Source organism: Natator depressus, chromosome 4 (genome assembly GCF_965152275.1).
Source record: "Natator depressus isolate rNatDep1 chromosome 4, rNatDep2.hap1, whole genome shotgun sequence".
In the NCBI taxonomy this organism is placed as follows: Eukaryota; Metazoa; Chordata; order Testudines; family Cheloniidae; genus Natator; species Natator depressus.
This window is the reverse complement of record NC_134237.1, coordinates 19,961,392-19,976,045: the sequence shown is the minus strand read 5'-3', so window position 1 is coordinate 19,976,045 and position 14,654 is coordinate 19,961,392. Positions and strand designations below refer to the sequence as shown.

At 43.1% G+C, this 14,654-nt stretch overlaps 1 protein-coding gene across 4 annotated transcripts in view; it reads right to left on the bottom strand.

Annotated features, from left to right (window-relative positions):
* The window catches only part of AFF1 (ALF transcription elongation factor 1), a 161,444-nt gene that overhangs the window by 86,773 nt on the left and 60,017 nt on the right, over positions 1-14,654 (bottom strand). For all 4 annotated transcript variants that reach the window (XR_012639237.1, XM_074950549.1, XM_074950550.1 and 1 more), the window contains 2 exons: positions 2,934-3,054; positions 1,458-2,357 (listed from right to left, as the gene is read on the bottom strand). Coding sequence is in view for 3 of the 4 variants with exons in the window: in XM_074950549.1 (XP_074806650.1) it covers positions 1,458-2,357; positions 2,934-3,054 (1,021 nt within the window). In the remaining variant the exon portion in view is untranslated. The remainder of the gene's footprint in view (positions 1-1,457; positions 2,358-2,933; positions 3,055-14,654) is intronic.

The following is a 14,654-nucleotide window of genomic DNA, read 5'->3' as shown; positions in this document are numbered from 1 at the left end:
TTCTGATTAAAAAAATTAAAATATAACATTGCCACTCCTTTGTTCTGAGCTTCCTTTCATGGGAAGCATACAAAATCCTCACTTGTTTCCTCATAAACCCTGTTGCCTGGGGCAAAGGAGACCAAGTACTTAGCATTGGGGCAACCTTAACTTATGAATTATTCTGTTTTGCAGGCATTTAGCCTATTATCAACATTGCTGTATCTTATATGGTTGAAATGCATCATTCTGGAAAAGAGTTACTGGTTAAAAAGAGCAAGGAGGCCGCGTGAATGAAAACTGGCCAGTTGAAATATTGAGTCTAACTAAGAAAAGATGAGGAAGGGAGTGTTTGCATCAGAAGAGAACCACAAAAAGGGTTAGAAAAAAAGAGAGGCAAGCAGACAATCTGAAGAGATTCTGGTTTACATTAATCCATCCCTGGTAATGTATGGCTGAGATTTTCAAAACTGGCTTAGAGGAACTGTGTATTCTAATCACTTAGATGGCTTTGGAAACTTCAGCTTACACGTTAGTTAATAAAACACTGATAGTCAAATAGCTGGCTAGTCAGTTTTCTTTTCTGCAGTGGAGGAGGTAAACAACTCTTTCCCCTCCTCTCCAGCACCCACCTGGGACTCAGGCCATCTCCAACGTAGTGACTCAAGAAATGTGGTCATCACCTCATCTCCTGGGAGCATGATTTTTCACCAGCCTTTACCACAGAAAGTAACTGCAGCAGCATCACACCCAAACCTGAGGTTTAAGGAGCTGAAAACCTCTTCCAAAACAGTGAATACCTCTTAAAAACAAGTCACTGAGGCTATGGTTGCATTAAAGTTTAAGCTTTGTTGCTGAGGGATGTGAATTAGCCACCCCCCTTAGCGACATAACTTATGGCAATTTTAGCACCAGTGTGAACAGCGCCATGTCAGCGGGAGAGCTTCTCACCGCGACATAGCCACTGCTGCTCAGGGGGGTACTAGAGTAATTAGCAGACAGGAGAACTCTCTCCTGTCGGCTTCGAGCATTGGTGCAGCTGTAAGTTCTCTAGAGTGGCCATAGCCTAAGGGGTGTATAAAAGCTATGTGCCATATTTTCCTCACCCAGCCACAGGGTGCTCTCAAACCTCAAGATCTCACACCACAACACAAAAAGCGTGTAACAATCAACCCTTCCAGCAGCCCCTTTCCCTCCAGGCTCTGCTTCCTTAAGTGTTCAGTTTAACAGGTTTCAGAGTAGCAGCCGTGTTAGTCTGTATTCGCAAAAAGAAAAGGAGGACTTGTGGCACCTTAGAGACCAACCAATTTATTTGAGCACTGAATGCATCCGATGAAGTGAACTGTAGCTCATGAAAGCTTATGCTCAAATAAACTGGTTAGTCTCTAAGGTGCCACAAGTCCTCCTCCTCTTTTTGTTCAGTTTAAGGCATTCTATTGGCAGCTCCTGCTCAGAAAAACAGCAGCAATTTCACTCACCTCAATGGGCTCAGAAGGTATTTTCAATTTGGATAGTTTGGCCTTGGCATTTGCTTTTAAATCTGCTATTTTCCCATAGGGTTGTCCAGGGTATTCCTCCGGAAGCGGCTTGAGCTCCGGTGACTCATTTGGCGCCTGATCTTGGCCATCCATTGGTCTGACGTATGCAGTAGGTTTCTGCTGCATTACACTGTTTTTTGGCGGCAAGGCTGGAGGAAATGTCTGAGAAGATGGTTGGGCCAGATTAATGGCTGAACTGTCCCGGATTTCGTTATCATGCAATCCTGCCACGAAGTCCTGAGGCGATTTAATTGGATGGTAAGTCTGCCCGTGACTTTTGTTGTGGCTCTGTGACCTGGAATGGATATGCTGACTGGAATGTAGAGGTGACAGGGGTGCCACTGGAGAAGACAAAGAGGACAGTAAAGGAGAAAGCTCTGAGAGGGTGTCTTGCAGTTCATCAGCACCATCTTCATCAACACGTCTATCATTTTTCTTTTGGCGACCACCGTGATTGCTTTCCTGACCACTGCGTCTCTGTTCTGGGCCTTGGCTCTGACCACTGGACAAGCTGTGGCTTTTGGTGTGCAAACTTGCAGCTGGTTCCATTCTTGCTTGTGTCTTTGGGTAGCGGATGGAGTTACTAGCAGAGGGGGGAGCCAAACCGGGGGGTCCCATGGCCTGGTGGCGGTTGCTGTGCTGGAATGAGGTTGGTAATGTACTGCTGGTCTTCTCAGGAAAGAATGGGCGATCAGGCTTTCCCTGATGGATCAGAGGAACAATGCTCTTGGGTATCCCTATGAGATTCTGATGGGACTTGGTGCTGATTAGCTCCTTGACCTCTTCGTAATTGCCCAGCATGTTCTGAATTCGACTGGACAATTCATCTTCTTTGTTAGTCTGAAACAGAAAAGTAGAGAGGTGAAAATACAAAAATTAGAAAAAGATAACCAAGATCCAGTTTCAAGAAAGGCCTATTAATAAGTGGCTTACTTTCAGAAGAAACCGCTTTATCACAATTTTAGGGTACAGTTATACATGCTTTACTTTCCCTAGGTAGCACTTACTTATGTCTGCAGTCTCCCTGCCGTGAAAGAAGCTGCTTGAATGAATGTTAACGTGAGTAAAGGGTGCAATCAGGACTTTAGCAGTTCCCCACATCACCAACCAACTACCTTGTTTCCTGTTGTACTTAGCGATGAATGGGTAGTCCTAATGAGTCACAAGTGCTCACTGGCTGGCTCATGGAGACCATGAGGTCTCAAACTGGCCCTCCCCACTACTTCATCAGCAGAGCTTTCCAGCTTAGCACTTTAGTAATATGCAAAGCGAAACACCTGGAGGTTGCATGTGCCTGTTTCAGGGGCTGCAATGCTTATTGACAAGGTTCTACTGTACATGTAGACATGTTGTAGTGCACACGAACGTCACATCTCCTTCCGCCTCCCTCTCTGCAACATGATACATTATCAATACCTTGTAAGGTTCTGCAAAGAGGGGGGTATTTTCCGGGTATGTCTCTCTCTCCTGAAGAGCTTCCTGATTCCGTCTCTCTCGCTCTCTGATCCGGAGCAAATTTCTATCCTCATTGTACAAGCTTTTGGAGAGAGAAGGAAAAAAGTTTCGTTAGCATTTTACTTCCATCTAGCGCTGTCGAAACAAGGGTCTGTGCTGGACAAAAGCCATTTCCTCAGCTAACACCACACTTCCAACAAGCCAACTGAGTTTAAAATCAGAAAATCTATTGGATAATTGGACCGATCTATCAGTCACATAAGGCAGTCAGCACATGGTGTGGAAAGAGCTCACACAGCAGATCTGTCAGTGTGTAGGCTACGCTGAAGAGTTTTATTCCTGACATCATACACCAAGGCGAGCAAATGGATTAATAACTTTATAAAGATGCTCAACTAGAGGAGATGTCAGCAAGGTTTCTGACCGCAGAGCTGTCATTCAAATTCAGAGGCAGCGGTCTACATGACAATTGCTATTTTGCCCCCTTCCATAGCAATAATTCTCCAAACCTGATTTGTTAAAATCCCAAACCTCCATTTATAAGCCCCTGGTTTTAAGGGATTATATTTCTTCCAGGCTGAACACTGCATACATCATCCTCTTGAAGAGGTGTAAATTTTAAATTAAATGCTTTATTTTCAATGAAATTTTTTTTTCCAAGCTGTTTATTTGGGAGGTCATGTAGTCTGATGAAAGTATTCAAGCGAGAGGAGGGTTTAAGAATCAAGGGAACACTGACTAGAGCCACTCACAAACAGACAGAGAACAGGGAAGTCCCTTGACCTCTTTGTGCCTACTTCAATTCAGCTACAGAACCGTGACACATCCACAAAAGGAAGACTTCGTAGAAAACCAGATGCAGTAATTGAGCTGCCCTTGACAAATGTTACTGAAAAATAAAAGAATCCATTGCTCTAATATGTATGTACGTTTTGTAAGAGAAAGTCTGTGTGAGTTCCACCCTTCCTTTCTCACGGCCTACTGCACACGCACAGTGATTACATTCCTCTTGACATGATAGGCCACAGTGGTGTCCCAGTATTAAAATATCAATGATAACTGTCCCCCAAACCCCTCGCGCTGAAAAGTTTTAGACATACCCAAAAGAAAGGCAGAGGCCTGTCTTGGCACAGGAGTCAGTTCACTCAGGAAGGATTTCGGATATTTTCTCAATTCTGTGCTAGTCCACGACACATTTTATCATACAAATGTGATGATAAAACACTGTTTGATTGTAAAGATCATATTTTGCTCTAACAGTTCACCCAGCAGTCTGTCCACTGCTGGCAGGGTATCTGTGACTTTGTTCAACTTTTGGGATATGATGCTATCCAATGGCAAACTTCCAGATAAATGAGTACAGCCAGTACGTACTTATGACATTATGGAAAATTAATGTGCCATATGCAATTTATGTCAGCCATATGCAAATTTTAAAAATAATTTTCATCTTTATTATTCCTTATTTTTTTCCAAATGTAGCAAAGCATGAATTCCCAATGAGTAGCACTGTACACATATGCCAGATTTGAAAGGCGCACAGTCGATTACAGAAAAAAAAAAAACCTCTTTACGAAACACGTTCATGTACTATTGTTACAGGTAAGATGTAGCTGAAATAGTAAGGTTTTTTCAGTTTGTTTACTTTGTGTACTTAACAGCACTGTGTGTGTCGTGAGGTTCACTTATTCCTCTGTACAGTCAGTTAGCTAGTCAGTTTCTCCAAGTGATTTTGTTGTTGTTTTGGAAGGGGAGGGAGGAAGAGAGTTCACACAGCAAATAAGGTGGAGTGGTTTTGTTGGGGTGTTTCCCCGCCCCCCATCTTTTGTTTTTTAAATAGAAAAGTGTGATTGTAAAAGTCACAAATACTGACACAGGGAATCTGGGCCAGATTTAGTACCTGAAACTAGTTTTGCCTCCTTTTTTTAAAAAAAAAAATGTAATAGATTAAAGTTGACAATGAACCTTGAAGTTTTAAGGATGCTGGTATTTGAATGATCTGGAAAGGGTTTTTTTAAAAACATGGAACAGCACTTTCCCCACATTCTAGTAAGCAAAAATGGTTTAATACATTTCCTTTGAAAACTTTGCAAGAGTCACTTCACGATTGAGAACAAACATGGGAAAGGTCAGGCCAAAAGGTTTTTTCGGAAAAAGTTAATAGCATGAACATCAGATCTTAGAATGGACGGGCCCTCCCACTCTTCACTACAGAGTCTCTTTCACAACACTGTGCATCTGTATAATATGAGCAATGTCCTCTATTGGGGGCACCATATAATTCCTTGGCAGGAAAACAGAATCCAATATATCTTTTTGATCTCTGATTTAGGGTGACCAGGTGTCTGGAACACCCAGTCGAAAAGGGATCCTGCCAGGCCACCCCTCAACATAGGAGGTAGGAGCGGGAGGGGGGACATGCCGCTGCTTCCGTCCCCCAGGCCCCAACCCCCCGCCCCAGCCCTGATCCCCCTCCCGCCCTCCGAATCCCTCAGTCCCAGCCCGGAGCACCCTCCTACACCCCAAACCCCTCATCCAAAGCCCTAACCTAGAGTCTACACCCCCAGCCAGAGCCCTCACACCCCCGGCATCACAACCCCAGCCCAGAGCCCCCTACTGCATTCTGAACTCCTTATTTCTGGCTGCAACCCCAGCCGGAGCCCTCACCCCCTCCTGCACCCCAGCTCCCTGAGCCAGCCCGGTGAAAATGAGTGAGTGAGTGAGGGTGGGGAAAGCGAGCGACAGAGGGAGTGGGGATGGTGTGAGCGGGGCAGGGTCTTGGATAAGGGGCGGGGCATGGGTGGGGCCTCAGAGGAGGGGCAGGGCAAGGGTGCTCGGTTTTGAGCAAGTAGAAAGTTTGCAATCCTACTCTGGTTACGCTTTCAAAAAACAGGAGCTTAAAGCTCCTAAACCCATACTCAGGCCCCATAATAAGTGGCCTTGTTTTAAAAAACACTGAGCATCCTGTATTTCCCGTTCAAGTCAGGATTAATGCTGGGCACTCAGTATTTTTAAAACCAGACCACCTACCCAGGTGTCTAAATATAGATTTAGGAGCCTAACTTTAGATGCCTATTTCTTTAAAAAAAGAGTCTTTGCCTACAATCCTAAAGTAGAGAGGGTGCATGTATGTTTTTAGTCTAAAGTTTAACCTCTCAATCCCACCTTTCTCCTCTGCTGACCACAATATTGTTAACTACCATGACACCATACTGTATGCTGGTAATAAACTCTGAAGGAGGCTAGACAGCCTGGGGGAGTTGAAAACATTTTCTGTCACCTAGCCAGCCAAGCTATAAAACATCATGTGTAAGACAACTTGAGAACATACTGTTCTTTTTTTCATTTTAAGTGAGGAAACAGGGAGAAATATTTTCCAGCTAGAGAAAGTTATCTACATTTTGAACTTCAATTTCGATTACACGCTCTCTCTTCAGAGAGATATGCTCTAGAAATTATTTTGTGGAAGTTCTGTGGCCTGTGATATACTGGAGGTCAGACTAGATTATCATAATGCCTTCTGGACTTGGAATCTATAAGTGTAAATTGCAGTCACATCCTGAAGTGTTATTTACTTTTATCCCAACTCCCATCATTACAAAGAGATGGAGGTAAAACTAAGGGTGTGGAACTTCTCTCATCTCACGCCAATATCACGTTTCCAAAGTATTTCCCTCACTGTTCCCGTAAGTATAAACTCACTTTCCCAGTCACGTTGTGCAAGAACTGATAGAAGACCCTTCATCATTCATTGGGCATTTGAGGAATGAGCATGAAATAGAAAATTCATCAGCCTCCTCACTTGGGACCAGATTTAGCTTCTTTGACTAAGTGGGGAAAACGCTTCAAAAAGACCAAGATTTCCCCTCCCACTTTGCTGTGATCTGCATGCACTGACACCCAGACTGCCACTGTAGATGTACTGAATTCTGAGCATTTAAAAAAAAATTAACACCATAATGATTGTTTTATTTTACAATTATGGCTGAACTAATTCTCATGAAGGCAATGACAGCACAGGCTAGAGCAGGGGTTCTCAAATTGGGAGTGGGGACCCCTCAGGAGGTCGCAAGGTTATTACATGGGGGGGTCGCGAGCTGTCAACCTCCACCCCAAACCCCGCTTTCCAGCATTTATAATGGTGTTAAATATATTAAAGTGTTTTTAATGGATAAGGGGGGTTGCATTCAGAGGCTTGCTGTGCGAAAGGCATCACCAGTACAAAAGTCTGAGAACTCCTGGGCTAGAGCAAATTGTACGCAGGTGTGCAAGCTTCCCCTACAAAAGAAGTTTGCCAATGTTAATTAGAGATACTGCAACATTTTTCCAGCTCCAGACCTAGGGCTCCCCTGAGAGCGGCCACTGAGCTGGTACAACTTTAGGTAGAAGGAATAGATCATGCCAAGCAAATACCGTTTAAAATATTAATCTAAACAACATGAGACAATCTGCCAAATCTTGATTTTTAAGGATAACAGATATTTACTTGCTTGCTTGTTTCCAAGAGAATAAAGTATAAAAATACAGAGGCAAAACCCAAAACCATTTAAAGAATGCTGTCAACATTATTAGATTTAGAATAAACCACCCATTCCTCACACAAACCCCTCCCTAACATTTAAAAAAAAAACCTCGGTTACTCTTATTTTAAAGGGGGAATCATTTGAAAAATAAAAGGTATTATGCATCATTATTCAGGATGAGAACAAGCCTTTACTCAAAATGGAGCACGTGTAAGATTTGCATTTGAAACATTTTGGGATATTTAGTTGATAAAAATAATTGCAAGAAGTAAGATAGTTTTAAAGACACATATATTACCCTCTATCAACACATATACAGACAGGAATAGGATGGATATGAAACATTAGGGAAGGATGGTGTTTTGTAAGATTTCTGATGATGTTTTACGGGATCCTCCATTTCTCTCCCAACCAACTCCTTCAACTAGTATATGCCAGCAACTAACACACTAACTGTTGGTAATCCATATTTTAATGCATGAAAATGTGTCTAACATGAGATGAAGATTTAAGATGTGTATTCTTTATTGGACTAGCATATTGCAGGTGCTCTTCTGAAGAAGAAAGAACTCCTTTATTAAGTCTCTCTCTCTCTCGTTATCTGCAGTAATTTGTTCTTTACTGCAAATGATATTGAGGGTTTTCCCCCAAAAAATATGGTTTCTGACTCAAGGATCTATCAACCCTTGGTTAACGAGAAGCTGGCATGATAGATGTAGCAATTTTCTGCAATATCCCTGACAAACCTTACTGAATTAAATTGAAGTAACTTTGGAGTCCATTGTATTAAATGCAAACGTATTATTGTGGGCCTGGACTCTATGTAACCTATTGTGGGAAGATGTGATCTAAACCCTGGAAGGTGTTATGAATTCCGAAGGACTGTATTGAACAATGTGCCGGATAAGAATGGACTTTTGGGACAAACAGTATTAAGTGGTTTGCCTGGGGAATGTCTAGGGGGAGGTGAATGCAAATTCCCTACCTCTGGTTATGCAAAAACTGGCCTTCTGAAGCTACGCCCTGGGGAGAGAACCACTGGCTATTGATTACCTGTTCCTCGAGTCTCAGGATCAAAGGCCCAAGCTCTATAAAGGAAAGACTGAACTATGAACAGGTGGGATAGTTCTGAGCTAAGGCGGTTATGAACTTGTGACCACAGAAAAACCCCTTTTTGTGGGGTATGAAGGATTGACTCCTACCAGAGCCCTTGTTGGAACTGGGGGTGATCTCTGGTAAGCTTATCATCATGCGTGTAGATTCCTTTATTATTTTAATATGTTTTCTCTGTAATGCTTTCACCTTAAGCATAAATCCACTTCTTAGAAAGAGCTATCTGGTAACCTGAAACTGCCAAGAGAAAGCAAAGCGCAGATGCTGACCTATTTCAGTGGTCTGGGTTGCTGGCAATATCACAGTATGGCAGGGCACGATGCAGCCTGGAAAATCCCCAGTCAGGAGGGAGAGAGACACAGGTCTCTACCCAAGACAGGCGACAGCTGAGGAGCGGGAAGCCTAGAGTGGGTGCCCTTGAGGGACAACAGAGGGAAAACACAGGTGCAACTGCCCTAAACTGTGAGAGCTGGCATCTTGCCATCCCTCCAGGAGGCTTTGACAGTTATCTGTAAAGACCCAAATAACTCCTTGCTTGCTTAGTTTTTAAAAGTAAACTAAACTCTCTGTCTTTTCAGTCTCTTTGCATTACTTATGTTCTCAACTGCATGGTGTAGATAAATGTCCTTTAAAATGTCTGCCTGTAATGTTTTGGATGGCTTCAGTTAACATCCTGGGTACTTTTTCCAAATGCAAAATGAGCCAGTTTTCCTTTAGGGAAAAAACGTGGTGAGACAACCTGATCACATTTTCATGGATTGCATCTTTGTGCAAACAGAGATGTTGTGTACTGTCAGTGCAAACCTGGGTGGGCCTGGCTGGGGAGGACAACAGGCACACGTTATGGCTAGAGAGCCAGCAGGTTGTTCTGATTATTCTGCTATAAAAGAGAGTGTATATACATGTCTGAACACATGCTTACACACACACAAAACATCTTTAGCAATAAACGAAAGTTGAAGAGCATTAGTTATAATCTATGAACATTTAAAATTGTGATTTTATTGATATGAAAACCACTACTAGCCTGTAAATCTCTCCCTACTTGACTCAGCTGTGAAGGAAATAAAAATATATATTCTGCTTAAGATCACTGATCATTTTAAATTAAGAAATGAGGTCTAAGAAAAACGTGGAGCTTGTTTTTGTTGAATGATCATAGATCACACTTCTGTTGCTTCCCACAAACTGAACCAAAGAAAAGCAATAAAATGTTATGATGGTGCACGTAGCTCTTCTGATGTGTTACGTATATGTAATTTTATCAAATCACTTATGTTTCAGAGCACTAGACACTGGCTGATTCACTTCTTTGTTACTAGGAGCTTGACAAAAAGCCCAACGACGTCACTAGAAATATGTTTATCTGCTTCAGTGGGCTTTGGATCAGGCCCTAAGTGAGAATTCTTCAGACTTGCATTGTAGATATGATCTTAGGTACATGTAGATCCGGGTGGGCAAACTACGGCTCGCAGGTCACATCCAGCCCGCCAGTCAATTTAATCCAGCCCTTGAGGTCCCACCAGGGAGCAGGGTTTGGGGCTTGCCCCACTCCCACACGCCAGCCGGGGAGCAGGGTCAGAGACCACTCCGCATGCACACGTGTGCCACAGCTCCCGGAAGCAGTGGCATGTCCCCACTCTGGGTCCTCCTATGCAGCTCCCAGCCAATGCGGGGCTGTGCCTACGGACAGGGCAGGGCGCAGAGCCACCTGGCCATGCCTCCACAAAGGAGACCGGGGGGGGTGGGGAGGAGAGAACATGCTGCTGCTTCCGGATTTGCTTGAGATAAGCTCTGCCCGAAGCCTGCAACCCTGAGCCCCTCCCACGCCCCAACCCCATTCCCTATCCCACCTTCCGAACCCCTCGATCCCAGCCCAGAGCTCCCTCCTACACCCCAAACCCCTCATCCCCAGCCCCACCCCAGAGCTGCACCTCCAGCCGGAGGGGCTCCTCCCCTTCCCACCACAGCCCAACCCCCTGCCTCAGCCCAGAGCCCCCTCCCGCACCCTGAATTCCTCATTTCTGGCCCCACCCCAAAGCCTGCATCCCCAACCAGAGCCCTCACCCCCTCCCACACCTCAACTCCAATTCCGTGGGCATTCATGGCCTGCCATACAATTTCCATACCCAGATGTGGCCCTCAGACCAAAAAGTTTGCCCACCCCGATGTAGAGGAACCCCAAGCAGACCACAGGAGAATCCTGGCTTGTATACTGTACGGCAATTCAGAGGGTCTGTGTTCTGATACATGTGCATTAAACATGAGTCTTTCAAAAATGTCTCAAATGAAATTAAGAGCATTTTGTAAATAAACATAAAGCCAAATAATGTACATTTCATCTCTACCACAGCCACCTCTTATTGGTAATATCATAAAATAAAGTAAAAATAAAAACATTAAAAAGCACACACCAGGACAAAAAAGTTTTCAGAAGGGATGTTGAAAATTCATAAGACTGACATTAAGATGGGGGGGGGGGGGGGAGTTAGAGTTATTTTTATTTCCCCTCTTAAAATATAATCTACAGTCACCAGTGAGTTGTCAATGCTTAGCATTTAAAAATTTCAGACCTAGAATGTGATATTGTAAGATTAACAAATTACATACTTAGAAATTAATGGTTTAAAAAAAGAGCAGAAAGCAGAAACAATAAAAAGCTAACAAAATTCAGCATACAAATTATGATCCTGTAAATTGCGTTCTACTAAATATGTAGTATGACATCCAAGTGGATTTGGCATATATTTCTGTCGTTCCCAGAAGGGAAAATAGAATTCCATATTCCAATAAAGTTGCTTTCCTCATACATTCAGGAGGTATTTAAATGAAGAAAAAACCTCCACTTTCTGCCTCCATTCACACTTGTTATAACCTCCTAATTAAAAAGAGCATCAATTCCTTCCCATCTGCATACTGATACTGAGTGTAAAACTGCATCTTAAATTCTGCTTGTTGTAAAAAAAAAAAAAAAAACACCTGTAATGTGTCTAAAGACCTTTTCTGCCTCTGAACCTTCCCTGCCGCCCACCCATGAATCAAAAGAAAAAAAAAAGTCAAACACAAAGATACAGTGAGGAAGAAAGGAAAAAAAACTCAAACTAAGTTTTTGTGATGACACCAGTTCCAGCAGAACACAAACATGTCTGCTCTGGAATAGTCTGGCTGATGCAAGTATTCTCACATGTACTTATCTACCAGGATCTGCTAAATGAGGTTTCAGAGTAGCAGCCGTGTTAGTCTGTATTTGCAAAAAGAAAAGGAGTACTTGTGGCACTTTAGAGACTAGCAAATTTATTTGAGCATAAGCTTTCGTGAGCTACAGCTCAGCTCACGAAAGCTTATGCTCAAATAAATTTGTTAGTCTCTAAGGTGCCACAAGTCCTCCTTTTCTTTTTAAATGAGGTTAGTCATGCATTATTACTAAATGCCATTTAATGCTGTCATGGAAACTACTGGCCCAGACTGTTGACTAGGGACAGCTGACTACCCACTTTTTCCTGTGGACTCTGATTTGCTTTTTACTGAACCTGATCTACTCTCTTACTCACTTTTTAAACCAATCCATCAACCCTCATTCAGGGTTAACAGAGGCGTACTTTCCTCTCATTTAAGTGCACAAAAGGAAATACATTTTTAAAAGAGAAGAGGCTCGGTGAGTTGTATCCATTAGCTTCAAGTTTGGAATTTTCCAACTACATGGCCAATTAGAAGTAAGGTCTCCTCTATTCACAAACTAGAGGCAAAAACTAAGATTGATTATAATTAACACCTTTATCTATTTCTGTGCACATCTGTGGACATTATTTCAGACTAAGAACACCCTATTTCAAATTAAATTAAGTCTCTGTTGTACCAAATTCTGATAAAATCGAAAAAGAGAGCATACTCTAAATCCAAAATAAGAGCATTCACACCGATTTACACAGAAATAATTAAAGGTGTGAATTAAAACAACATAGCTATTTTGATTCCAGTTCATATGTAGAGAAGTAGTTAGGTCAAAATTTTCAAGAATGATTATTGGAGCCCAATTTGGGACCTTTTTAAAAGGTGTTTGATTTTCATAAAGCACCAAGGACCTAGCCTTTGATAATCAAATCCTTTAAAAAAGATATTTTGATTAGGGCACCTGAAAATTACTAATCAGTTTTGAAAATGTTGGCATTAAGACTGCATTGCAACCCCGGGTCTGCAAGACATGGGCTTGTAGACTCTGTTTTCTCAGCTTGCACTTGAGCGTCCACGCTGCGTTGTAAACTTAGGCTTACAATTGCTGCACCCCAGTCTCACAGCATACATCTAATGAAGCAGGCTGTAGCCCACGAAAGCTTATGTTCAAATAAATTTGTGAGCCTCTAAGGTGCCACAAGGACACCTCGTTCTTTTAGCCATGCTAATGTGTCCATACGGCACTGTGCAGACCTTCTGACTCAAGTCTGCAGCTTGAGCTGTGCCCATAGCGTAAAATGACAGCACTTGGACCGAAGTCACAGCACAACTAGGTCCTAACCCACCCTCCAGAAAGGTCCTAGGACCTGGGTCCCGAGTGCTTACTGACCCGAGTCAAACTGACTTTCATGTGAACAGAGGGGGGGCTTGGGCTCCAAATTAAGTCAGAGCCTGGGCTTCATGTGCAGTGTGGATATACCCAGAGAGACCATAAATTCTACTACCGTGAGACAACACTGGGAGCTGGTGACCCCACATACATTCCTAATTCTAGACAGAGGGACAAACCTGACACAGACAGTCACACAACATCTAGAGCCTTATATCCATTGCAATACAGACTACATCTGATGAAGTGAGCTGTAGCTCACGAAAGCTTATGCTCAAATAAATTTGTTAGTCTCTAAGATGCCACAAGTCCTCCTCTTCTTTTTGCGGATACAGACGAACATGGCTGCTACTCAAACTTCTTGGGCTATTCTCTCCTTCCTCCCTCCCCCCCAATCCTCCGGGGGGGGGGGGGGGAGGGAGGATTAGGCCCCAGAAGCTTTCAAAGAGATCAAGCCACTTTACAGGGAAGCCTACCCCTGAAGCATGCACCTATTGAAGATAGCCAGTCTTTTTCTGTGCTCTGGAGAAGGTGTGTCTAGCTTAGGCATTTCAAAAGCATCTACCACTTGTTATCTAAGTAGAGCTGGCTGGAAACTAGAATTCCCCTTATACAGTAAAGTCCGAAATTTCAAAAGAATTCCAGAAAGAAAAGAAACTGAAATTTCAAGTTTTTCGTACACAAAGGGAATTCTAAAATTTTGTTTTGAAAAGACAAAAAGACATTTTATTTAAAAAAACTTTTTTGAAATGTTTCCAAGGTTCCCTGACCCATCCAGCATCCCGGCATCTCAGACAATCATCACAGAAACCATCAGCATTGCCTCTGGATCAAAGTTAGTCCAAGGAAGGAAGAACCCCAAGGAGATGAAAGCCACATGTGATTTGGACATGGGGGAAGGAAGACATAGGCCTCCTACCTTCCCCCTCTCCCCAGCGGCATGTAGCTTCCAGGGTCCAGTGTGTGTGTGTTTAAACATGGGATAGCCCTGGGTCCATGGGTACAGACTGTATGGCTGATCTCAACAGTGCAGAGGATGCATCTCCAACTAGTGGCTTGTCATGACTGAATGGTTGGGAGAGGGAGATGGAAACTGTCATGAACTGCTAAACTCAGGTACATTTTTCAGGGTGGAAGAGGAATGACAATGGAATTTACTTGTAGTATTAACATGTGTGTTTGGAGCTGGATCCAGTTTACAGAATTTACCTGTTGCCTTTTTCAATAAATTTCTGTTGGTGAATGTATTGTACATAATGGGGGAGAGATGGGACCCAGCTTGTAGTGGGCATAGCACTGGGGTAATCCTTAACTGTTTACAATCATGTCACACACAAATCTTTCAGGGCAGGGCAACGGGGGAGATGATGGGAACTTTGCAACTTTCGATTCCCCCGCACCCTTCCTTCCAGTCCCCTAGAGCTAAGACATGACCCTGTAATTGATCACACAAACTGCTCAGGAGCAAAGCATAGCACTCTCCTC